Source organism: Callorhinchus milii, unplaced genomic scaffold, assembly GCF_018977255.1.
Source record: "Callorhinchus milii isolate IMCB2004 unplaced genomic scaffold, IMCB_Cmil_1.0 Scaffold18, whole genome shotgun sequence".
NCBI classification, from domain to species: domain Eukaryota; kingdom Metazoa; phylum Chordata; class Chondrichthyes; order Chimaeriformes; family Callorhinchidae; genus Callorhinchus; species Callorhinchus milii.
The window spans coordinates 6058263-6084650 of record NW_024704759.1 but is presented as its reverse complement, the minus strand read 5'-3'; the positions used below and the strand labels follow the sequence as shown (position 1 = coordinate 6084650).

The following is a 26388-nucleotide window of genomic DNA, read 5'->3' as shown; positions in this document are numbered from 1 at the left end:
CCGCACCTGGAGACACATCTGGGACTGAAACGCCCTTCATTCCATCAGGTTTGTGGGGGTGTGTGGGGGGGGGGGGGGGGGGAGGAGGAGTGAGGTCACTCCACGGGTTCCAATTGACGTCAGCGCCCCTAGCAACCATTCATAAAGCGCTGCCAAACAAGGGTGCGCGCCCAGCGCCGCCGGCCAATCAGTGGGGGAGGGGCGCGGCATCGGGGCGGGGCGCGTGGGGAGGGGAGCACGTGATGACGCTGGACGTTGGGCGCGAGGTGGAAGCTTCCAGATCGCGGCGGTGGGAGCGGCGGCGAGTGGCCTATTAGCCGAGGAGCCGCCGCGGAGCTCAGGCCGCTCACACCCCGGGAATAGAGTGCCGCGAAGCCGCGAGGGAGGGCCGAGCGCAGGTTGGAGAACAATGAAGATCTGGACCTCGGAGCACGTCTTCAAGTGAGTTACGCGCCGACCGCCGGACCACCCCCCGGGGGGACATTGTGGGGCTCAGGCCCCCCCCCACTAGAGGGGACATTGTGGGGCTCAGACCCCCCCCACCAGGGGGGAACATTGTGGGGCTCAGGCCCCCCCCCCGGGGACATTGTGGGGCTCAGGCCCCCCCCCACTAGAGGGGACATTGTGGGGCTCAGGCCCCCCCCCCCCCCACTAGAGGGGACATTGTGGGGCTCAGGCCCCCCCCCACTAGAGGGGACATTGTGGGGCTCAGGCCCCCCCCCCACTAGAGGGGACATTGTGGGGCTCAGGACCCCCCCACTAGAGGGGACATTGTGGGGCTCAGGCCCCCCCCCCCACCAGGGTGGACATTGTGGGGCTCAGACCCCCCCCCCCACCAGGGGGACATTGTGGGGCTCAGACCCCCCCCCCCCACCAGGGGGGACATTGTGGGGCTCAGGCCCCCCCGGGGCGGGCGCTGCTGTGAATGGCTGTGACTGAGTTCGGCTGCTGTCCAATAATGATAATAATAATAATAATAATAGTCGCCGACATCATCATCGGCCTCGGGTTTGCTGCAGCGCCTTATCCCATCGCTGAGGTGTCTCGAAAGCATTCAACAGAATATACTCTGAAGGGAATTGACTGTCTATTTCGTGGTCCAAAATGTGTGAGTCACCAATAGAGGTTAAAGGCCAAGCGCTCCCCTCCCAGCAACAGGACACCATCCCGAGCCTTTATTATCGTAATCCTCGCATTTGTTATATAGCACCTTATCACATCATTGAGAGGCGTCTCAAAGCGCTTCCCGGAACACGCTGTAGCACACTGTTATTTATTAGTGCAGATTGGCAGATTTTTTTTTAAACCCAACCCCTCGCCCTTTCACCGGGGCTTCTTGGTACCTCTGCCCAAACCTCTCTTTTAAACATCCCTCTCGATTGCACAGATTGAGTGGAACTCGCAGTAGTTTGGTTTGGAGACACTTGAAGGATTTCCATTTGATTTCCATTTGGCACCCGACTGAAGGAAAAAAACACTGTTGAAGGTCAGCCCTCAACTTCTCCATACCAAATGCTTACCAATGAGTGCACACGGGGTTATGAGCTGCTGAATTTCATGAAGGCATTCCTTAGGAAAGGCTGTTTTTTTTTTAAAAAAAGAAAAATACCCAAAATGCTTTCAGGGTACTTGGATTGATCAATTCACTTTTTGACTTTTTTTAGGCAAACAAGTTATGGTTACCTTGTTAGACTTTGCCTAGTGGAGGTTTAAGTTGTGTATGTTTGGTGTGTGGTGATATATATGCGTCAACTAAACAATTTTTCTTTCTCTAGCCATCCGTGGGAAACAGTTTTCAAAGCTGCCATGCAAAAGTATCCAAATCCTATGAATCCAAATGTAGTAGGAGTAGATGTATTAGATCGGCGTGTTGATGAACAAGGAAAGTTGCATAGCCACAGACTGCTCAGCACAGAATGGGGGTTGCCGTCTGTTGTTAAATCAGTAAGTAATATTACACTATTACTAGATTTTGCAAACCAAGCATCGTCCCCAAACATGGGCGAATGATCTGCTCCCAGCCTCCTCCTAATGCTGCTCGCTTGCTGGAAGGACTGATCTGGTGAAATAATTTTTCTCCCTATGGGAAGACGGTATTGTTGCGTAAAGTTAGTCAGAAATTGAAGCTTCAAAGTTCTGATGTTCTAATAACTTGGCTTAATCTTGTCCTTGCATGATTTACGTAGACATATTTTCCAGCAGCAGGCACGGGATAGGGATAAAAAGGAACCTCAGATAATAATAATAATCCTTGCATTTGATATAGTGCCTTATCACGTCTTTGTGTCTCAAAGCGCTTCACAGAATATACTGTGACGTAAATTGATTGTATATTTTGTGGGCGAAACGCGGCAGCCAATTGTGCACAGCAGTGAACCACAAACAGTCGTGGGTTGAGTGACCAATTTATTATCTTAAGGAATTATTACCCCCAAAAAAGCAATCCACCGATCGACTAGCAGCTGGGTTCGTACTTACTGCTGCGTAAACAGAAGTGTGTGGAGTAAAGAAACTTGCCCAATGTTTCGCCCTGCTTGGGATTGAACCCAGGTCTCTTGCTTGCGAGGCGAGTGCTCTAACTACTAAGCTACAAGACTCCACAAATAGTATTGTTACATGGATGAATTTTCTATTCCAAGATTTCTCATGTAACCTGTGTCCTATACTAGTTTCTCTTTACTGTAAAATTCGCTCTTTGTAGACGGTTTGCTTGAAACAACTTTATAAACTTGGGCTTATTGTACATGGCTTCCCTGTGTATCCACAGCAGAAGTGAAGCCGTGTGATATAGTCAGTTGCAGCTCTGATGCTGTTATTTAGCAGCTGATCAGGAAAAGACTGAATGAAACCCACGGTGAAAGAAACACTTTCGCTTTCTAAAGTCCATTGCTATAACCTATGAGCAGAACTATACTGTATTCGTAGCGAATGGGGAGAAATTCCAAATATCAGCATTGTGACCTCACGCTGCTTTTAAATCCCAGTGCCAGAGGGACTCTCGATCAGAGGCCGACACTGATTGTTGCTCTTTAAAGCAAATCTAGCTTTTACGATCATTAATGTTTTCTCGTTTCTTTTTTCCTAATCAACTGATACCGAAATAACTGCAGCACAATGTGTCCGAATATCAGGCTCCTAGGCTTTTTTTCTATTTAAGCTAACATTATTTAAGCAAAACCAATACGGTAGCAGAGTAATATAATTACTATTTTTACACAGCAAATAATAGGATGTGAACTCGTGTTTTGCCACAATTATTCAGTTGATTGAATAATCCACATGATGCAGCATGCATTCTGTCAAGCAGAGAAAATGTTGCTATTCAACAGTATAGAAGCAAGATGGAGCACTGACAAAACCACATACCCTGAATATAGAGATGACCAAAAAAGCATCTTGAATTTTACTCTCGTAAACTGATGAGAGAGTGCGTGAGAGGGGGTAGAGAAACAATGATTGAGAGAGGGAGAGAGAATTGAGGGCAGTCTTTTGTGGTTCACTGTCAGGGCAGACGATTGGATTTTATCTCAGCCGCTGTGGGGTTGGGGCGGGTGAGGACAGACACCAGGCGACATGCCGTACAGTTTCCTCACAGAAAGCTCCATCTTTCCCCAGTGAAACATTTCTCTACATCCTTTATTCCGCGCCCTCCTCATCCTACCTCTGTGACCTCCCGACCCAGCCGTTCCCTTTGCAGAGCAAACACCAGCTTACCCCACTTCCTCCCCTCTTTCGCAGCATGTCAAGACCTAACTCTTTGACCACACTTTTGATCATTTTTTTCTCATCCCCGTCCCACTTCTCGACTCCCACCCCCTGCTCAGGTGCCCAGCCAACAAGTGTTGAGCCCTTTCCAACGTGAAAAAGGTACCGTATAAATGTTGTTGGATTTCTGGCAGGGAAACACAAAATATGGCTTATGCGGCCTGCAGACCATTGTCAAATAGGGAATCCGGTACGTGGCAGCCAAAAGGTTGGAGGCAAATTGTCTGAAAAGCAGATAAGAATTCAATATTTTATTACATTGGTTCTATGATTAGGTGGGTAAAGGCCAGTACAATAGAGCATTCAATGCTGACTTAAGTGTTTCCAAGCAAGATCTGATAGGATAGCAAACCACGTGATTGACCCTTTGTAGTTGTCACTGAGCAAGTCTTCCTGAATTCTTTGTATAACTAAATGTGAGAATCGGAGGCCTGAAAATTATGCAAGGTGACCTTAGAGTACTACCCTGCAGCAGCTGCTCAGCGATTGAGAATATCGCAATGCTGGAGTTTGCTTGGTTCAAAAAGTCAGGACATAGTATGCCGGTGAGATAGTTTGGATAGGTTCTGCCAAAAGAGATCACATGAGGATATGTAGTGCAAAGTCCGTCACTAAACACCTTTTGACCTCTTACAAGCGCGTCATTTGTGATGGTGACGTTTAGCCCACTTTAATGTCAGATGTTGGTTTGAGATCCAATGCATTGCTTTAGTCTAAATATAACTAAAAGTAAAGAGAAGACTTTTTAAAATTAGATGACCTTAATGGATTCAGATATTATATTACAAGTGAAATTTTTGCTTTTTGCTGAAATTCCGCCAAAATACTTTGAGGTAACTTATCCTATAACTTGTATGTTCAACTTTTACTGCAAGCAGTGGTGTTTCCGATGGCTGTTGGCACAGCAACTCCACGCACACATTTTATCAGTTAGAAATGGAGGCTCACACCTATTGTAAAAAAGTTACTCACCATTTATTTTACTTCTTATGCTAATAGAAGTGGTACTCCAAATCGGCAAGATTATTTTTAATGGCCTAACTGCGGAAAAGGACATGCCACTACAGTGATGGGCATCTTTGCCAAACATTAAGAATTTTCAGATGTGGAGCTCATATTTCAGCTTGATTTGGATACTCTTAAGCACGGTGATGGCTTTTTCCAAAAAAAATAGGTTTACAGCAGCTCTGATAAACTTGGACAAAATGTTTAAAAAGCTGATGTCTTTCTTCTAATTATCCAGCTTATCGGAGCATCAAGGACAAGGACGTATGTTCAAGAACACTCTGTTGTGGATCCTGCGAAGCGGACCATGGAGCTTAAATCGGCCAATGTTCGTACAGTAATTTACAGTGATTTGTAAAACAAGTTTTTAAAAACAATTAAGCATAATACCTAAAAGACTAAGACCCAATTTCCCAATGTGTGGGAATCATGAGGGAGTAACTGAGCTCATATTGTCTGACCAAAGGAAGTGCATATGTTCTGGAGTTCTATATCTGATTAACAGCAAAGCTACACAAGTTTATGAATGATGAGGAAATCCTCTTATATGGTTACATTCAGTAGTTACAATAACCTACAATGGTTTCTGAATAAAAGTTGAGAAACATGAAAAAAGACAGTCAATTTGCATGCAGCAATGTCCCACAAACAGCCTTCTCTTTTCACATATTAGGAATATCTACCTCAATATGAAGATGAGACCCTAGGTACCCCATGTCACTACCTGAAAAGAGAAGAGAGTTTCTCCACATGTCCTGGCAAATAATTCCTGAGCTAAAATTGGTTATTCACATCATGCCTGTTTCGGGTGGTGTATAATGTTCCTGAATTACCTCTGAATTTTATCTCATAATCTTTCAGAACTATTTGCAATGACAGTCTCAGACACCCCCCCAACTATAATGCTAACTAATTTAATATTAGTATTTGAAAGGCTGATGTATAAACATCACCAGAAGACCCCAGAAAAATAAGTACAAATGCAGAGGTTACTAGTTGCTCAGGATTGTTAGCAGAAAAATTATGGTAGAGGTTAGGATGAATGCCTTCACTCTGAGAGGCGTTACACAATTCCTTAGTACAAGTAGCTATTGAGGCTGGAATAATAGAATTATTCAAAGGGAGAATTGTATAAGAACCTGAGCAGAAAATCATTGCGTGATGTGACAGCTTGAAAGTGGGATTAATTTTAAAAAAGACGATTTAGAAGAATGGTTCGCGGTGTCGCAGATAAGATGGCCGAATGGTTACTTTCTTGGTTGAAAATTTCTCTGCTTGTTAAATATTAATTCTTGAATTTGATATAGCACTTTATCGTGTTGTCAGAGTGTCAACGCATTTCACAGGCCTTTTCCTGTGTAGTGAGTGTTTTGTAGACACACATATTTTGTAAATCAAGCTGCTAAAGAGTTTTCCACATAGATCTAGAACCATTCCCCTTTAATAGTATTTTTTTGATAAACCTGTTGATTCACTGATGTCAGTTTTCTGGGCTCACAGAATCTCCCTTTAATCCTCTTCCTTCCTGTTTATTTACAGATAACTTTAACTAATTTAGTATCAGTAGATGAAAGATTGATATATAAACCTCACCCGCAAGACCCAGAAAAGTAAGTAAAGCACAGAGATTACTTTGTGCAGAGACTTTTATGTGTTAATTATATCTGTGTGAAAGCTTTTGACGTGTTCTCAGTGGTAATTTTCTTGAAGGATATAAATACATCTGTATCCAGTCCTTTTCTCCTAGTACAGAAATTTATATATATATATATATATATATATATACACACACACACATACATGCAGGTAACCTACACCATGTGGTTACTCAAGGGCTCTAAAGTGGTCAATAGCAGTTCACTTAACTCTTTATCCCTGTGAGAGTGAAGATATAAGAGCTTAGATTGGGTGAATTGGCACAGCTATTACATTATATTCCTTAGAGCTTAGAAGATTGATAAAACAACCACAAAATCCTTTAGAAGTGAGCTTTATTTACAGTGAGAGCTATGAAAATGGAAGCCATAGCTCTCAAAGGCCACAGTGGTAGAATTAATTGGAATGTTTGTATAAAATACCTAAAAATTCTCCTGTGCTTCTTAGCTGCTCAAAGCAAATGGTCTATTGTATGTATGGTATAATATGAGTGGGGGGAAGCTGGTAATGACAGTTATCTTCCGTTCAAGTATTTTTTACCTGTGATAGTTAATGCATTATCATGTAATTTCAGGACCATCCTTACCCAAGAAGCAATCATCAGCGTAAAAGGAGTCAGTCTGAGCAGTTACATGGAGGGAATGATGGCTAGCACCATATCCGCTAATGCAAATAAAGTGAGTAGAAGGGGTATTGGGACTGATCGCTATATAATGAACTGCACATTGGGTTCAGGGTTTATCTTTCACCAGTATTCTTAGAATCTGTTCTCATAAATGATCTGTACGTAACGGTATGATCCCAAGAGGTTGATTCCCTTTTACCAGTACCAGTGTTTTGAATGCACCGCTTCCAGTTACTTACATTCCTAGGATGTAAGGTTCAGTTTCAAAATAAAAATGATGTAATGAGCTTGCCCAATGGTTTAAGTGGTAAATCTGTTAACTGATAAACTAGTTTTGGTCAACTGGATGTCTAGCACATGTGGAAGCTGTTGTTGTGTTTAATCCACACAAGACCTGAACATTCCACATATATACAATAAAACATTTATGTAAAGCGTTTCATGTCAGGATGGCATCTCAAAGCCCGTATTCATGTCACATATGCATGGAAATTTCCCTGTATCTAGATTCTAGTGCGTACTCTGTTTTTCTGGAGAGAGATACACTGCTTATCTAATTCTGGTAGGTATTGGGCAGGTCGGTAAGACCCCAAGACTTCTGAGATTTGCCTCTCCACAAGTCTTGCTAAAGGCCAACGCTGGCAGATCTATGATTAGCAATGCCTTCAGATACTAATAATAATCCTTGCATTTGATATAGTGCCTTATCACGTTTTCCAAGACGTCTCAAAACGCTTAAGATAACTGTGGACTCTCCTGTCTCAGAGACCGAAACCACCACAGAGGATCATTCAATTTTGAAGTTCGATTTCCAAGCAACTCAACCTGCTTACTCTCCTCCTCCTCACCCTGGACGTGTGAAACTAAATCATATGGATTCAAATGATAAGTTTTAGAATGAGTTAGCTGTCCTTAGCCAGGGCAGCAGTTGGAGGGCTGAGGTTGGGAGTACGGAGCTGCAAAGTGCATGATTAGGTTTGTCTGATACTCCTACTCTTCAAGTGATATGTTAGCCTAGATAACGCTTTAAGACGTCCTCCCAGAATGACAGGCACTGCATAATGTACATTGTACTGTTATCTTGGATGAGAGGAGACACTGGAAGCTTTCCCCTCCCCCACTTGAGTCAGCCCTTTCAGGAGAGGTAGAAAATTAGAAGCAAACAAAAACTAAGAATGCATTGTTACAGTTGTTGACCTTCAGTCCTGTGCAGTCCAAGCAAAACAAACTCCTATCTCAGAAATGATTTGGTAATCGTTTAAATCAGAACACTTTTGTTATACTTTTAAAGTTCCTCACTAATCTAGCTATATTGAATTACATTTCTAGCTGGTTTGTAACTTCATAACTAAGTATCTTATGTTTTTCTGTGCAGGGACGTGAAGCAATGGAATGGGTGATTCATAGGTTAAACGCTGAAATTGAAGAGCTAACGGCATCTGCACGAGGATCTATAAAAATACCAATGGCCGCAGCATCAGCAGAGTGACAGATGAATGGGTTACACAGACCTACATAAACTAACTCTGGGGTATTTAACCTACCACTTCCCACTGTGCATTTCATTCCTCATCACTAGGGGTCCCATTCTAATCTGTTCAAAGCTGATGTATTCTATATTTTATACAGGTACATGAAGGTGATGTTTTGATTAGAATCGTGCCCCCGATGACCAGCAATATTTTTTTGATAACTGCATTGGAGTGATTCAGAACTGATGCAGAGAGAGAAGTACTAGATTTAATAATGAGTACTGTTGTGTGAAAGAAGACTGGAGGAAAATTAAGTCACAGTAATTTGTTCATGAGTGCGATTCGAATACCAATGTCAATATTTTACAGACTGAGTGCTTGCAAAAGACTTAATGCAAAGTGGAAGGTTAGGTGCTGTTTTTCTGAAAGGTGTAATAGCTTTTATCAAGTGCAGTACCTAAATATGCCAATATTGTACTCCTATTAAGAGGGACACTTGGTATTTAGATTCGGCTTTAAAACCTAGAACTTTGGGAATCCTGAATTTTTTTTGTGGCTTTGAATATCTGTAACTAATTAACTAATTTCTAGCTCTACTGTGGAGCAAGAATTTTGCTTGCAGTATTAAAATGGAAGGCAAACTTGAAATTTACTTTTGACGTAAAAAGATAGCGTACAAAGGACCGAAAGGCGGTCTCCTGGGCTAAAAGACATCTTTTTCTGTGTAGAAAAAGGTCAACCATTCAGGTTCAATGTGCTTTTTGTATTGATATCTTGAGATATTGTGACATTCCTAACTCAGTAAAATATTATTACTGAAAGTTTTCTGTATATAGGAAATAAAACGCACAAGGCCTGTTGAAATGAAAGTCATGAGACATTTCATTTACTATTTTTGACCTGAGATCTTAAGAGATCATTAACATAAAACAGTACTTTGACCCCAAATCTCATTACTTCTGCCTTTTAAACTAAACACTCAGGTTGCAGTAGAGCCTCATAGCACGGACGTATCATACTACCTCGGTTATATGTTGCTAATGTTGCCTCCTGTTTTCTGACAATTAGTAGAATTTTGGCTGAAGTGTAGGACTGTTTCTGGGACTGAATGGCTGTTGACTGAGTATATCTGTGCTAGAATATTCGTGACCAATTCCTGAATTAAAGAAACATCTTCTGTAGCATTAAATGCAATCGAGCCATTATATGGGAGAGTTCAGACAGTAAAATGTTCTGTGTATGATGCATTTAACTAACGGAAGCGGCCTTAAAAACGTATGATGTATTCACACGTTCAATAAACTTGGCTGCCCATTGGTTTAGTTTGCAAAATCACTGGTCAGTGGGACTAATGCACATAGACCAGGAAGATACCAGGTCCAATCACAGTATTCTAGGTTAGTTTAAAATTCAACTTGACAGAATGCAAGTTGATCAACCAGGATCACCAGTCCTGATTGCTAGCCATTGCCAGTCTTGTGTGGTAATAATTACCCTCTGCTGTCGAAAGGTGTGCTAATGGTTACTGTCTGAGTACTGTTGTGGAGTCCTGTAGCTCAGTGGTTAGAGCACTCGCTTTGCAAGCGAGAGACCTGAGTTCAATTCCAGGCAGGTCAGGGCGAAACCTTGGGCAAGTTTCCTTACTCCACACAGAGCCTAATAATAATCCCTCCAAAACCAAAAACAATAATAAATTGGTCATTTTCAATCTACGACTGTTTGTGGGACATTGCTGTGCGCAATTGGCTGCCGCGTTCGCCCACAAATACACAGTCAATTCACTTTACAGTGTGTTCTGTGAAGCGCTTTGGGTCGTCCTCCCGACATGAAAAGCGCTATATCAAATGCAAGGATTATTTTTATTACTGTCATAAGGCAATTGAGCAAAGTACAAGAGAGTGGCTGAGGCCTGTGGAATTCTTTCTTAGCAGTAATTGGTGCCCTTCAGGAGAACAAGGGGAACATTGAAAGAAAAACCTCCAGCTCTGCTAAGCTCTTTGGAATCTATTTCACCTTAATTTTGTGCTTAGAAAATTTAAAGCAATTGAAAATCTTTCATAAATTTTGAAATTGTTTTAATATTTGCAAAAATATTCTGTTTAGCAATGACTTGCTGTATATTTAGTTACTTTTGAATAATCTAATTCTGAAGAGGATGACTGAGCCAGTTTATATTCAGTGACTGGTTTTAACTTAACCATAGAATAGGCTTGATTCTGGGCTTTCCTCTCAGTCCAGCTTCATGCAGGATGTCTTACCTATTTTGAACTCTCCAGCTTTGTAATTGCTTAATTATTTGTTAGGGATCTGGAGGAATTGCCCTCCACAAAATCTCTTATTAAACAGAATAATTGGTATTGCTCAGAAGTTCGGTTTGAATGCTGCTATCACACAGAAAAATCGACCTTGACTGAAAATAATCTTATAAAGTGTGCTGTATGGCTGTCTCACATGTACCATGTTTTACTCTATTGTATTTACATGGATTAATGCCTAATGAGTACAGGAAGTGCAATACCTGAACTATGTTATTGTCTACTATTACAGAAGAGCAGGTCTTTGTTGGATATTCTACTGTATGTTCCTTGCATATCGCATGCTAAAACAGTATGCTGAGAATATTACTGCACCAATGAATGAAGACATGGGTGGAATGTTGGTAACCTGATGAGTACGGTATTGTTTGCTGTTTCACATATTTGTGCAAAATAGTATCACCTTTTGCACCTATCTCCACCTGTCACCTCTATATCACCTGTAAGGAAACGTGCTCTGCACCAAGCCTTTTATTTTTAAAACTAAATGGTTTTGCAATGAAATAAATATCTTCTGGGTTCAGTCTGGAGGTTTTGCAATGGCTGCACACAGCATAAAGTAACTTAGTGCCAAGATCCAATAAAAATATTACCAGATGTGGATATTTAAAGATACCAATAGCTTAATGCTTGCATCTTATCACCAATGCATGAAACCTCGCCTGTCACAATTTGTTCATTACTTTACTTCAAAGCAGCCATGAGGTGCTAAAGTCAACTGACTTAGAATGGGAGAAGCATCTAATCCTACGTTTTTGTGGGTCTAGTGAAAATGATGCAGTCATTAAGGAATTGTCTTCAAGGCATCACCACCACTTCCCCAATTTGTGTTTGTTAAAGATTTAAAACCTAACTCATTGAGTGAGGCTTCAAGATCTCAGTGCCTACACGTTCAATGTTTTATATTTCATAGTAAACATTTGCAAAGAGAGAATTGACATTGCATTTAATTGGATTGTGTGCCTGGAGGAATCGTTCAGGGATTTAGCCTGTCATCTAGAAGAGACCATGTTGGATTCACAGTCATGACCTCTGGACCAGTCTATAACTGTTTGCTTTTGCAGCGTTCTTTTTTCATATGGAGGAGAAAAAAAGTCCTAAAACGATAATTGGGCATTGGTCCTAGTTGGCATTTTGGTGCAGGAAGACATTGTTGAAGTTAACTCATGTGACTAAGAAACATCCAAAGTTGACAGTGAATCAAGCTTCTTGAATTAAACCATAACACACAGTATTTTGTTTTCATTTTTTGTTTTGAAGGAATTGCTATATATCTCAAGAAAATTACTTCCATAAACATTTTTTTGTATAAAATATTATTTATTTTAATAGCACTGAACTGTACTTCAAAACAGCCAATTGTTTATCATTTTTAACTAACTGCTGTCAATAAAATTTGGTGTTTTAACCTTGAAATAATGCTTTTGCCTTCCATCATTTTGGTTTATTTAAGTGGTATTTTTTCCAATCACAGTTGGCTCTGCTGAATAAAATGTGTAAAGTATTGAGATTGTCTCCCTGCGTCCTGTTGGTTTGCCAATGTAGCACCTCTATTCAAAAAGGAATAAAGGGATGAACCAGCTAACCAAGGACCACATATCCTAACTTCTGATAGTGGATAAACATTTAGAAGTCACAATATGGGAAGGAAGACACATGGATCATAGAATTATACAGCACAGCAGGAGGCCATTCGGCCCATCGTGTCTGTGCTGGCTCTGGACAAAAGCTATCCAAATCAATTCCACTCCTCTTTCCCCAAATAATTATCTATTTAATATAATATGACTATACAGGATTTTGCAGCGTGGCTAGAAAGTTGGCTTCAGGACAGGAAGTGAGGTTGATGGATGTTTGTCAGACTGGAGAGATGAAAAAAAAGTGCTATCCCCGGGTTCGGTGTTGGGACCCTGTTTTTCTCACTTCAATATGGGGATTTGACTTCAAAAAGCCCATCGCATCAGTTGAGACGTCTCAAAAAGCGTTTCACGGAATATAGCGAAAAATGGCTATTTTGTGGGTGAAGCGCGTGCAGCCAATTGCGCAAAGTGGCGCTCCCCCCCCACTCCCCCTCTCCCTCCATCCCCTCCCACCCCACTCCCCCTCTCCCTCCATCCCCCCACTCCCCCTCTCCCTCCATCCCCCCACTCCCCCTCTCCCTCCATCCCCCCACTCGCCCTCTCCTTCCATCCCCTCCCACCCCACCGCGAACGGTTGTGGGTGGACCGACCGCGCAATTGGACCGCCGCGGTTCGCCCACAAATGTGCCGTCGGCTCACTTGGCTGCGTAACCTGCGCAGCGCTCGGGAGGCGTCTGGAATCCAGACGCGATGAGGCGCTGTGTCGGGCGCCGGGAATTACTATCCCGAGAGCAACGGCGTCGTTGGAACATCGATGGCTATATCATCAAAGCAATGTTTTCGCCTTCAGCTCCGCTCTCGACTCTCTACCCCCTCCTCCCCCCCTCCTCCCTCCCTCCCTCCATCCCTCCCTCCCCCCTGACCATTCCCCCCCCCACCACTGCTCGGGTCCCGACCCAACTGTGCAGCGCCTCGGGACGTCCTCCCGACGTGAAAGACGCTCTATATGTGCCATGTTGTTGTTGTTGTTGTTGTTGTTGTTCGACAGCAACGTCACTGACAGCCGCTGATAGGCGGATTCGCCAGGTCCACACCGCACGTGATCAGCACACTGCAGGCTTGTGATTGGCCCGTCGGCTGCCACCCGATTGGTCAGAACACCAACCCCGCCTCCTCCCTCCCTCCCTCCCTCCCTCCCGCCCACCCTCGGAAAAAACGCTGCCGTGATTGGCCGCTTGGTTTAGCGGGCGGCTTGCCGATTGGCTGCCTGGCTGGCCTTCCCGTGATTGGTCCAGGGTCGGTCGGGCACCCGCTTCCGTCGGCGCCATCTTTATTAAAGCCTCGGTCGGACGGTCGGAGCGACGGCGGGTCGAGATGGTGGCTTTCTGGCGGCAGGCTGGCCTCAGGTACCGCGGCGGCCGGGAGCGTGTGACCGGGGCCGGCGGGCGGGCGGGAGGCCGCGGGGCCTCGACGGCAGGTCCCCAGCTGCGGCCTGAGCTGCCCGTGGCCCCTGGGCGAGCCGGTCACCTTGAGGCCTGCGGGACGAGGCCGCAGCTTCGGGCGCGAGACGTTCTCGCTTCCCCCCCCCCACACCCCCCCCCCCCCGCTCCCGGGGTGACCAGGCACCGGGACTCGCGGGAGTCCGAAGGAGGGAGGGAGGGACCTGGGTCGAGTTTCCTTCCTCCACGCCGCGCGCGGGGGTCCTGATAACGAACCCTCCAGAGAGAGAGAGAGAGAAAGAGAGAGGAAAAAAAAGAACAATAACAATTAAAAAAAAAAGAACAATACCGAATCGGGCGTTTTTCGATCCCCGGCTGTTTTGCGGCGACGCTGCCGCCTTTCGCCCACGGGCGTATACCTTACGGTTCACTTTCCGGCCCATTCCGCGAAGCGCTCTTGAGACGGCGAGAAGACGCGAGCGAAAAAAGCGCTCTTGCCAAACGCGAGGGTCGCTGTTGTTATCCGTCGTAGGATTATGCGGCACCGAAAGAGGCCATTCCGCCCATCGCGTCTGTGCCGGCGCAGAGCTCTCCAAATCAATCCCACTCCCCCCCACCCCGCTCTCACTCTCCCCATAGCCCTGCAAACTTGTCCTCACCAAATAATTATCTACTTCTCTCTTAAAAGTTGTTATCGAATCGGCTTCCACCGCCCTTTCAGGTAACGCATTCCAGATCCCGACAACTTGCTGTGTGAAAACATTTCTCCTCACCTCCCCTCTGTTTCTTTTAACAACTATTTTAAATCGTGTCCTCGGGTTACTGACCCACCCGCCAGTGGAAATAGTTTCTCCTTCTTCACTCTATCGAATCCCCTCATAATTTTGAAAAGTTCCATTAAGTCTCCTCTTAACCTTCTCTGTTCCAAGGAGAATAATCCCGGCTTCTCTCGCCTCTCCTGATAACTGAAGTCCCTCTTTCCTGGTACCATCCTGGTCAATCTCCTTTGCACCCTCTCGAATCCTTGACATTCTTCCTAAAGTGTGGGGCCCAGAACTGAACACAGTCTCTCGCTGAGGCCTAACCAGTGTTTTATAAAGGTTCATCATAACTTCCTGACTTTTGTATTCTATGCCCCTATTTATAAAGCCGTGTATCCTGCCACCTTCAAAGATTTACTTATATGAACCCTCAGGTCTCTCTGTTCCTTCACCCCCTTTATGACTGTACCATCAGCTTATATGGCCTCTCCTCATTCTTCCTCCCAAAATGCATCACTTCGCATTTCTCCACATTAAACTTCATCTGCCCCGTGTCTGCCCACTTTACTGGTCTGTCTATGCCCATTTGCAGTCTGCTACTATCCTCCTCACTGTTTAGTATTTTTCCTAGCTTGGTATCATTGTGACGGATTCTAGTCTTGATTCCTGAGTCAGGTGGATCCGCAGTATTCCAAGGCACTGCTGATGACAGCCCAGCCTGGCTCATCGGTAGGACCTGGAAGGGCCGACCAGTCACTGGGGGTAGGGAGTCATCCCACTGAGCTCCTGTTAACCATGCAAGCCAAAGCCCAAACGGGTAGGGTGGAAAGCTTGCCAAAACAGCGATATCTATAGCAAGCTATGCAGTTTTAGCTGGTTAGACTCCAGCAGTACCCCAAACTTGCAAGCTAAAGCCCTTTGCTTTTAGGCTTGGTTGAAAAGTTCAAGCACTTTCTTTTCTTTCTAGTTACATCCAGTATTCTCGGATTTGTGCACAAGCAGTCCGGTCTGCCTTTAAACAGCAGCACCAGGCAGCAGCCCAGAAATCGGGAGAAACAAGCGTCAAAGTCATCAAACCTAAGAAGTCCTAATGTGTAAGTAGTGACCTCCCTGCAAGCAGGTTATTATGTGGGGAAGGATTTCATGTGAAGTGGCTTTTCTAAAAGGGGAGGGGAACTGCTGTATTCGTGAGTTTCCATGAGGTGTCACTCATGCCTTTTATTCCAAAAAGCTTGTTTTGAGACTGAACAAAGCTATACTCATTTTGGGAAATCAATAATACTGAAAATATCTTCAAATTCAATATCTGGTTTTGTTTTTCTAATAAATGTGCAGTTTTATAGTTGTAATATTACCCTGTTTAATCTTTATATTGTGATGGAACTAAAACAAATGTTATTCTATTAGAGATGGAATTAAAGTATTGTGGTATTGTTAAAATGAAATAAATGCTTTCGTGATTAAATAATGTTGTGGAGAATATGTTGATCCAATAAGATCGCTGAAATCATCAAATTTATCATTATAATCATGAATTTGCAATTAAATCTGTTGTAATAATTTAGTGAGGTTCAGACTTGAGAGTTATTATACTGGCAGAAATACAAGGAATACGAGTTCAAGTGTTGCTTGAATGCCAAGTGTAACTTGTGGAATATTTACTGTTTTGTTCTAGAATATTTTATCTGCGCTATATCAAATGCAAGATTTATTATTATGAAAAACTCCTCATTGCTTAGGGCCTTGGGACTCCTGATGTGAAAGGCCTATAGGAATGCTATAGGCCTATAGGAATCCTGTAGTTCAGTGGTTAGAGCCCTCGCCTCGCAAGCGAGAGACGTGGGTTTGGTTCCCGGCAGGGCTAAATGTTGGACAACTTTCCTTACTCCACACACCTGATTAGAAGCCAAACTTGGGTCACATCTATCTATAAGGTTCAGGACCATGTCAAACAGAACATTTACCAGTGAGACATTGGAGCTTCTGTAAAGCTCTTGCAAAGATTGAGTCTTGTTTGTACAGAATTTTGCGGTAAACAATGTACTGAACAAAACAGTTATTAGCCGCAGAGTACTGTGTGGTGCAACTGTCAAAATAGTCTGCTTGTCTTGTACACCACAACATGTGAGTTAAAGATACAATATACCTTACGCAAGTATTTGTACACTTTCAAATTCTTTCACAGACGCACTTACAAAAAGTTTTATTGTTGTAATGCAGTTACAACAATAAATAAATAAACAAACGGCTAATGCAGTTTTTTTTATATTATAGGATCCCGTGAAGTCCCAGGAAGCTGTGCTTTTGAATATGTGAGCACTCTTCATCAAGCCCTTGTTCGGAATTTCGTGTCAAAACTGCATATCTATCATACTGTAAATCTAATTTCTGAGGAGATGGTGTTGTAAAGCACATTAAAACAGCATGTGCTTCTGCAGATTATGGAGTCTGTGTCTGTCCAATCAGTGTCAATGCAATCTGAAACTGAATTTGGCGTGTGCTTGTCACTGTACCACATAAATAGTTCTGTTGTTATGCTATGGTTTGACAAATAAAATATTTAAAGATGTATTTGCTATGATTTCTTATTCTGAAAAGTTACACTTGTGAGCACAACAACAAAATTACATTTGTACAGCGCCTTTCACGTCGGGAGGACGTCCCAAGTCGCTCGACAATCAGTGTTTCCGATCCACCTTCAGTGGGAATTGTGCACTGTTCACCTGCTGGGTGTTACTCTATAACCAGTGCTGTGGTAAGGCTGTACCAGATTGAGGAGCAGTTTCTTCTGAACACTTTGGTGTACAGAATCAGAACTTTCAATGTTTAGGGTTCTCTGTCCCTTAAATAACTGAGTTGTTAAATGTCCAGTTTACTATGGAGAACTTCAAAGTCATACTCCTTGGGTCCCCATCAATGTCTCCCCTGCAGCTCTGACCTCCTTAACCTCCCCAGGCTTTTCCTAAGACTTATAGAACCTGTATGTAACCTGGGCTTCAGGTTTGACCCCCAGCTGTCCTTCCTCCCCCACTTCTGTTCCCTAACCAAGACCGCTTTCCTCCACCTTGGTGACAGGCAAGAAGGGTTCAATATAAATGCAAGTTGTAAGGAAACCGGCAGCTTCATTCCGATATACCTTCACAATATTGCTTCAAAATAGTATCACAGCTACTGATTAAAATTTGTCAAACTATAAATCTTGAGGACCGATTCATCAACAGAACTTGTATAACACCCTCTAATGTATAGATGTTCCAATGTAAGTAGTGTGGCTCTGTCTCTGAATTGAGTGAGTAGATGGATTAGAATATTACACTTTTTTCTATAGGGGCAAGGTGTTTTCTCGCATGGGTTTACTATAGTGAAAGAATAGCCGTTAAACTTGAATTCAATATAGCAAAGTAAAATGGATTTTGGATAACCTGATTTCAAATAAGACTGAATTCATAGCACAAAACTGTCCGTAATGTACCCATTACAAGTAATTCTGCTTTGCATTACATTCATAGTGATGTGACTCTTATCAGAAAAGCTGGAGTCGGAAAGAAAGGTGAGCTGCTTAGAGCACCCTCGTGTGACAACAGTCGGATGTTGTAACTGCAATAAAATCACCCATTGATTCAATAGTGTTTGTCTTGCCACTGTCTCTAAACATGGATAAAGATCAAGGAGTCTGATGCATGATTAGGGGCTCCAAACAACAGTAGCAGCAAACATCTCCTTGATTGAATATCCAAGTATTAAAACAATGGCCCTGCAATTGTTTGAGTACATCTTCAACATATAAGATATGAAAAGGCAACAGCTTTTTTTTGAATGTAAGTTCAGATTGAAATGTGTGTATACCATTATTACTGCTAGAAACAAACAGTAATAAACATTGAACTCAGTTTTAAATAGCCTGGAACAGAAGTGCACAGGAAATGTTTTACTCTGACTGCTGGTAAACAGAAAACAGATAACACTGGAAGTTCTATCCACAGGAAGCAGATAACAGAATTCCACACACAGAAATAAAATAACACGGATTGCTGTACACGAGGCATAATAGTAGACCCCTGTGCGCTGGAAATCATGAATATTGTATGTGACTACAGGAATGAGCCCAACAAAGCTAAATATTTGTTTGACTAGTTGTTGAATTCAAACATTAACATTAGATGCCTCTAGACTTCAAATAATAATAATCCTTACATTTGATATAGCAGCTTATCACATCTTTGAGACATCTCAAAGCGCTTCACAGAATATATTGTAAAGTGAAATGACTATATTTTGTGGGCGAAACGTGGCAGCCAATTGCACACAGCAGTGATCCAGAAACAGTCGTAGATTAAAATGACCAATTTATTATTTTTTTGAAGGAATTATTACCCCAGCAAATACGATACGCCAATCGATTAACAACCGGGTTCCTATTACTGCTAGGTAAACAGAGTCGTGTGGAGTAAGGAAACTTGCCCAACATTTCGCCCTGCCGGAAATCAAACCCAAGTCTCTCTTGCAATGCGAGTGCTCTAGCCACTGAACTATAGGAGTTCACGGTCAGTGGATTAGTTGAAATAAAACACAAATTTAGCAAATATGTATTTTTACTTATAATATTTTATCCATGTAATCAGAAACAACGCACACCTTTATACAACAGTCATGGAAACACTTAGCAAAGCAACAAAAACTGGACTCCACAACCTTGCCCCACCCTCCCTACGTGGCCTCCTACGACCCGACAGTCCCAGTCATTCCCTCTGCTCAGAAAACACCAGCAGCTCTTCCCAACTCCAGCCGTACTGCCCTACCATTGGTAGGCGAGCTATCTCCCATTCTAACCCCTGCTAGAGTTCCACCCTTCTGTATCCCACCTTGCCCCATCTCTGTCCTCAAACCCACCTTAAGTCCTATCACTTCAACTGTGCTTCGAGGGCAAGGGTGGTGGTGATAGGGTCATGGAGTCTGGTGCGGGAGAGGACACAAGCTGCAGAGTCTTGGATGATCTGCAGCTTGTGGATGGAAGAGTTGGGAAGCAGACAAGCAGGGAGTTGGTGTCGTTGAGCCTAGATATAATAAATGCGTGTATGAGGGTTTCGGCAATCTGAGGGGAGAGGCAGTGGCAGAGTTGGGTGATGTTGCAAAGGTGGGGAAAGGCAGAGTGGGTCATGGCATGGATATGGGGTAGAAAAGACAGCTCAGGGTCAAACAAGATGCCAAGGTTCTGGATTGGCTCAGTATGGTGGAGAGTGCATCCATGAATGTAGTGATGCTACCAGTGCCTGAGGTATGGCTTCAACACTTCAATTTTGTTTTGAATGGTTATTCAGAGATCTTCCAACCGAGCAGTAAGGCTTTGGCTATTACAATGGATATAAATATATAAGATTCTTATGGAGCTTGACAGAGTAGAGAGTGTGAGACTGTTTCCCCTGGTAGTAGAATCTATAACTAGGGGTCACAGTCTTAAGATTAAGGGTCAGCCCTTCCAAACAGAGTTGAAGAAACACTTCTTCACTCAGAGGGTAGTGAATTTATGGAATTCTCTACCCCAGAAAGTTGTAGATTGATAGATTTCTAAAGGATAGAGGGATTAAGGGATATGGGGATAAGGCGGGCAGATGGAGTTAGGTTAGAAGATCAACCATGATTTTATTGAATAGCAGGGCAGGCTCGAGGGGCTGAATGGCCTACTCCTGCTCCTAATTCCTACCCTCCTATAAAACATTGGTTTAATTTCCCTGCGAGAAATGCATAAAATCCAGCTCACAACGTTTAAAAGCAAGAAGACTCAGGTTTCAAATCCAGCCTTGGTCCGGTTGCGTCCACTAAGATCTATTTTGTAAATCCGAGGCTCACAGAGGCTTGTGAAAATGTAGCCTACACTGCACAGAAGTCCTTAGAAGCAGAATTGTTTGGGATGCAGTAATTGAATAGATGGGCTTGGTAATTGAGAAGTTGGGGTATTAAATGGTATAGTGAAAAGTAAAGGTGGGGAAATGGGATTGAAAGATTGTGTCGCGATCTGATAAACTGCCGTAGCAAACTTGATAGGCTGTATGGCCTGTTCCTATGATCCTAAGTTACCAAACGTATTATTTTGATACAACATTTGAGAATTTAAGTTCACTTTGGTCTTGAGATCAGCTGTGTATTTGTGCAATATTTGATGTTACGAAGCTCGATTGTAGTTGTCAATGCTTTGGGTGAAGAGTTCTCCAACATGTCACCAATTTGATTTTAGTGCCCTCCTTTTTTCAGTTATATTTCTTTAGTATTTTCGACCTCAAACTCTTCCTCTTCATACTCTTCCTCGTTCAGGTCGGCCGTGGCATCCTGGTATTGCTGGTACTCCGACACCAGGTCATTGGTGTTGTTCTCGGCCTCGGTGAACTCCATCTCGTCCATGCCCTCGGCCGTGTACCAGTGCAGAAAAGCCTTCCTCCTGAACATTAATGAGAACTGCTCTGAGATGCGTTTGAAGAGCTCCTGGATGGCCGTGTTGTTCCCGATGAAGGTGGAGGACATCTTGAGGCCGCGGGGCGGGATGTCACACACGGCCACCTTGAGGTTATTGGGGATCCACTCCACAAAATTGCTGCTGTTCCTGGTCTGAACGGACAACATCTGCTCGTCCACCTCCTTGGTGGACATTCTCCCCTGAAGATGACGGCCACGGTCAGGTACTGGCCATGGCGTGGGTCGCAAGCCGTCATCATGTTCCTTGGGTCAAACATCTGCTGTGTCAGCTCGGGCACGGTGAGAGTGCAGTACTGCTGGCTGCCGCGGGAGGTCAACGGAGCGAAGCCCGGCATGAAGAAGTGCAGGCGGGGGAAGGGCACCATGTTGACGGCCAGCTTCCTCAGGTCTGCGTTCAGCTGTCCGGGGAAGCGCAGCGAGGTGGTCACGCCACTCATCGTCATGGAGACCAGGTGGTTGAGGTCGCCGTAGGTGGGGGTGGCCAGCTTCAGGGAGCGGAAACAGATGTCGTACAGAGCCTCGTTGTCGATGCAGAAGGTTTCGTCCGTGTTCTCTATCAGCTGGTGAATGGACAAGATGGCGTTGTACGGCTCCACCACGGTGTCGGAGACTTTCGGGGAGGGCATGATGCTGAAGGTGTTCATGATCCTGTCGGGGTATTCCTCCCGGATCTTGTTCATGATGAGAGTGCCCATGCCAGAGCCTGTGCCTCCGCCCAGAGAGTGAGTGAATTGGAAGCCCTGCAAGCAATCGCAATTCTCACACTCATTCCTCAAGACATCCATCACATTCTCCATCAGCTCAGCACCTTCCGTGTAGTGACCTTTGGCCCAGTTGTTTCCAGCACCTGAATTACCTGCAGATAGGAGATGGGGAGAGGAAGGGAAGAGATAGAGAAACAACATGAGACAATTTCTGGTAAATAGAGAGAGTAGTGATGAGACTACAACAAAAATAACTTGCATTTATTAAGCAACCTTCATGCGGGGAAGCGGCTTGGAGCGCTTAACAGTGGTGGCGCCTGATGCCGAGCTGGGGGGATTGAGGAGGTGACTGTAAGCACGGTCGAAGAGGAAGGTCTTCAGACGTGATCTAAAAGAGGGGGCGAGGGGGAGGGATTGAGGGAGAGAGTTGTTCAGGTCAGCATTGCATACCATGGATGAAGTTATCTGGTTTGAAGAGCTGGCCGATGTGACTGCCGCGGATGCTGTCCATTGTTCCAGGTTCTAGGTCCACTAGGATTCCTCTGGGCACATACTTTTTAGCTGAAGGAAATAACTCAAGATTTACACATAGCAGAGCAGACTGCACTCAGCATCATTTGTCCAGTTTGCAGGGATTTCGCTCTCTGGTACCTCCCTACCTCTCTGACCTCCTCACTCCCCAATCCACCACCCAGCGCCTCCGCTTGAATGGCACCAGCCACCGGCTCATCCTTCGTACCCTCTGCTCCACTATTGGAGTTCGCACTTTCAGCCTCTACCCCCTGAAACTCTGGAATGCTCTCCCTCAGTCCCTCCATCTTGTCCCCTCTCTTTCCTTTTTCAAGTCTCATCTGAAAACCTTCCTCTTTGACCGTGCTTACGGCTACCTCCCCCCTCACCCCAGCTCGGAGTCAGGCTCCGCCACTGCTAAGGCTATGAGGTGCTACCCTGTGTGGAGGGTGCTATATAAGTGCAAGTTGTTGTTGTTGAATTCCTTACTCCATCGTGCACCCTTCTATTCCCCTCTGCCTCGTGTGAAGATCTCGCTTCCTCTTGAATGCATCTACACTATTTGATTCAACCACCACTTCGGGCAGCGAGTTCTACTGAATTGCTACCCTCTGTGTGAAGTAGTTCCTCTTAAAATTCTCTGTTTAGACGCCCTAATCACCATTTTATACCTTTGGTTTTCTTTGTAACTTTGCCCATTTAATTTTTAAAACCATATGAAACGGGACGGGACATTTCTTACCATGTGCCTCATTGAAATACACACTGATCCTCTCAAGTTGGAGGTCCGAGTCACCAACATAATTCCCTTTAGGATCAATTCCGTGCTCATCACTAATCACTTCCCAGAACTGTCAAGGATGGAAATAATATAATTATAACAAAGAAACATATTTAGCAAACGCATCGAGACAGAGGGGGAGAATCAGGAAAAGTTAAAGAATTGAAATACAAGCGCCGTGGAATCTTTATCATCCACCTGAACAGGCAGACTGGACCTCGGTTTGACAATTCATCCAAAGTACGGTACCTCTGACAATGAAACACACCCCCGGCACCTCATTGGAGCCTTCTGACGCAGAGGTGGCGCGAGTCACACCACTATTTCAGAGAATCTCTTCCCCCTCCTCCCCATCTGCCCTTATCTAATTTCTCTCTAACACATTGCCACCCTGCCCCTCTCATCAACAACACTGCACCATTATGGGACATTTAAATATTAAAAGCCTTTGTTTGTTTCACATTCTGTGCAGAGAATGAAGTAAAACAGCAGCACGGACATGACTTAAAGTGTGCGTTGTTTCTCTCTCAACTTTGTTTTCAAAGTTGGTTTTCAAAGTTTTGTAAAATAGAAAAAGGCTTCACTTTATAATTTCCGAAAATGCTTTCAAATATTTTCCACATTTTGAATGTGGTATTTTTGCAAAACTCGTGTAAAAGATCAAACTTCTCCAAGGGAGAGCGATAATCATTTGTGCTGAAGGACACAGGATGCACAATTAGAAGAATATTCTGTAGTATGATTTACTCAGTGAAACTGAATGCAATCTTACAGCATATAATATCAATGCAAAGTGCACTACAGTACAGGTATCACCTCCTGTTACCACACAAAATACAATTTCATTTAATATCGAAAATGCAATTATAGGTTTAAAGGTTTTAGCTGCTGATCTTATGAACTTCTGGTCTTAGAACTGAGCCTCTGTCCCCCATCCTTGGACATTTTTTGGTATTTTCATAAACTGCGTTTGGAAAATGAAAAATTTAATTGGTGCAACTGGCTGCTGAGTTTCACCCACAAATACAGACACTCCACTTTACAGTGTATCCTGTGAAGTACTCTGAGACGTAATAAGGCGCTATATCAAATGCAAGGTTTATTGTTATTATTTTTGTATATAAAATAAATTTGTGAATAAAGCCATGGTTACCTTTGATCCTATCTGGTTGCCGCACTGGCCGATCTGGATGTGAACGATCTCACGCATCCTTGCTGTCACTGCCGACTGTCCCTTAAGTTGTCTTTTTAAGTTGTTAAAAGCTTCGTTGAACACTTGCTGCCTCGCCCCACTCCAAAGGCATTTGGTATCAGTCAAACATCAGGTTTACAAGTCCTGGACAGTTCAGGGAAGGGCAGCTCTCGACCGACTGTGTATGGGAACGCCCACTCCACGTACACTTTACTCACTCTCATGAGTTGAAAACCACTTATTTTAGAGCAACTATTCCCTTATAAGGAACATGCAGCTGATGCTTTAGAGACAGAGTGGATTGCTGTGCTATCTGAAGATCCATAATAAATAATAATAATTCTTGCATTTGATACAGTGCCTTATCACGGTGTTGAGAAGTCTTAAAAGCGCTTCACAGAATATACTGTAAAGTGGATTGACTGTGTATTTTGTGGGTGAAATGCACAGCCAATCGTGCTAGCAATATCCCACAAACAGCCATGGAGTGAGTGACCAAATTTTATTATTTGGGGGATTGTTGGCCAGGACACCGGGAGAAAGAAACTCCCTTCTCTTTTCGAATAGAGTCATGGGATCTTTAACATCCACCTGTACAGGACCTTGGTTTAAAGTCTTATCTGAAGAATGACACCTCTGTCAACACAGCACATCCCCAGCACTGCATTGGAGTGTCATTCCAAGTCCCGATATGGGGTTTGAACCCACAACATTCTGACTCAGAGGCGAGAATACTACCACTGAGGCAGGCTGACCCACAGTGTTTATGCTCGACATAAGCCCCCATTTCTCCTATTCACTTCTATTCCCTTCTGATGCATCAAATATATGTACAGTATTAAGTTTCCCTTAAATATTTTGATGCTTTTTGCTTCAACCACGGTTTCTGGCAGCAAGTTCAGCATTCTCATTAGCCTCTGTCTGAGAAGTTCCTCCTAAACTCCCCGTTAGATGTGCTCGTGGCTATCGTATATTCACACCCCTCACTCTGCATGCACCAACAAGTGGAAACAACCTATCAACATCCAACTTATCTTGGTACACAGTGCGGAGGAAACCAATGCTGAGCAAAATAAATTGTCCAGTGTTACTTGCCGGGAATAAAAATAAGAAAAATATTTTGGGAACAGAACAATGAAGCTTCATGCCCTGGGTTTAGGAGAGGCAAATCAGCCAGTTTTGAGTAGTCAGAGACCTCTGCTGGGTAGTGTGTAAGGATAAGATTGAGCTTGACTGTGGTGAACATACACATTTGACCACCTGGTCAAATAATCTGCAGATTCACACATTGCAGACACTTGGATGATGTATTGGAGAGGCCTCACCACTCATGGAGCTCAGTTCCCAAGAGTCAAATTAAGAGAGGGGAGAAATGCTGAAGAACAGCTGAGGAGAGAATTGGAGAAGACAAATTGGGGAAAATATTAAAAAATCATGTAACACTATTGTGTTTGCTTCAAGAATCCATGCCTATTGTTACAAACCCAGGTTGTGACTTATTCTATTATATTCACCAGGTTATAAGTTTATCTAAAATAAAATAATCCTTCCAAAAAATTTGTGGTCACTCAATCCATGACTGTGTGGATTAGTATTATTATTTGTGTCTATGAAGCTCAAAACAGATGGTAAAAGATGGGATTAATTCTCCAGTTCAGGCTGGTGTGCTACTATGTGATGGTTTGTTTCAATATAAACACACAGAAAAAAAGCCAAAGTGAGTTCACTCAGTTGATAAGAGCAGAGATGTATGAGTTGATGCAATGAGAGTCACACCCAGGAAACCACAGTAATACCGAACATGAAACTGGGTTCTGTTGATAACACAGGCATGTCCTTTAAAAATACATGAACAAACCAAACCTGCAAAGCTAAGATACAGACGTCACTTGTCACTCACTCTGATGAGTAGAAGTGCGATTTGGACGTATTTTATTTGTAGTAAATAATCTTTGCATTTGATGTAGCGCCTAACGAGTGTGTCAGCCTGGCTTGGGTTTTAGCATTCTTACCTTTGAATCATAAAGATGTGGGTTCACACCCCCGCATCAGGTCTTCAGACCCATATAGTTTTAGTTTTTTTTTGAAAATATATATTTATTTATAAATATATTT

At 43.5% G+C, this 26388-nt stretch overlaps 3 protein-coding genes across 3 annotated transcripts; 2 read left to right on the top strand and 1 right to left on the bottom strand.

Annotated features, from left to right (window-relative positions):
- Window positions 1–224: 224 nt before the first annotated feature.
- Window positions 225–9840, top strand: LOC103191544 (PRELI domain containing protein 3B). Its single transcript, XM_007912542.2, has 6 exons — window positions 225–441; window positions 1776–1944; window positions 5009–5098; window positions 6310–6380; window positions 7001–7103; window positions 8427–9840. Exons 1-6 carry the CDS (start codon window positions 410–412, stop codon window positions 8538–8540), a joined length of 579 nt encoding a protein of 192 aa, XP_007910733.1. The 5' UTR covers window positions 225–409; the 3' UTR covers window positions 8541–9840.
- Window positions 9841–13713: 3873 nt separating this feature from the next.
- On the top strand, window positions 13714–17189 carry atp5f1e (ATP synthase F1 subunit epsilon). Its single transcript, XM_007912533.2, has 3 exons — window positions 13714–13824; window positions 15586–15712; window positions 16893–17189. The coding sequence occupies exons 1-2, from the start codon at window positions 13793–13795 to the stop codon at window positions 15707–15709; spliced, it is 156 nt and encodes a 51-aa protein (XP_007910724.1). The 5' UTR covers window positions 13714–13792; the 3' UTR covers window positions 15710–15712; window positions 16893–17189.
- Window positions 17190–20162: 2973 nt separating this feature from the next.
- On the bottom strand, window positions 20163–24517 carry tubb1 (tubulin, beta 1 class VI). The gene is given in 5 exon segments (XM_007912526.2): window positions 20163–21259; window positions 21262–21942; window positions 22241–22351; window positions 23043–23151; window positions 24235–24517. Coding segments are annotated over 5 exon segments (1350 nt in total). The 5' UTR covers window positions 24292–24517; the 3' UTR covers window positions 20163–20867.
- Window positions 24518–26388: the final 1871 nt, after the last annotated feature.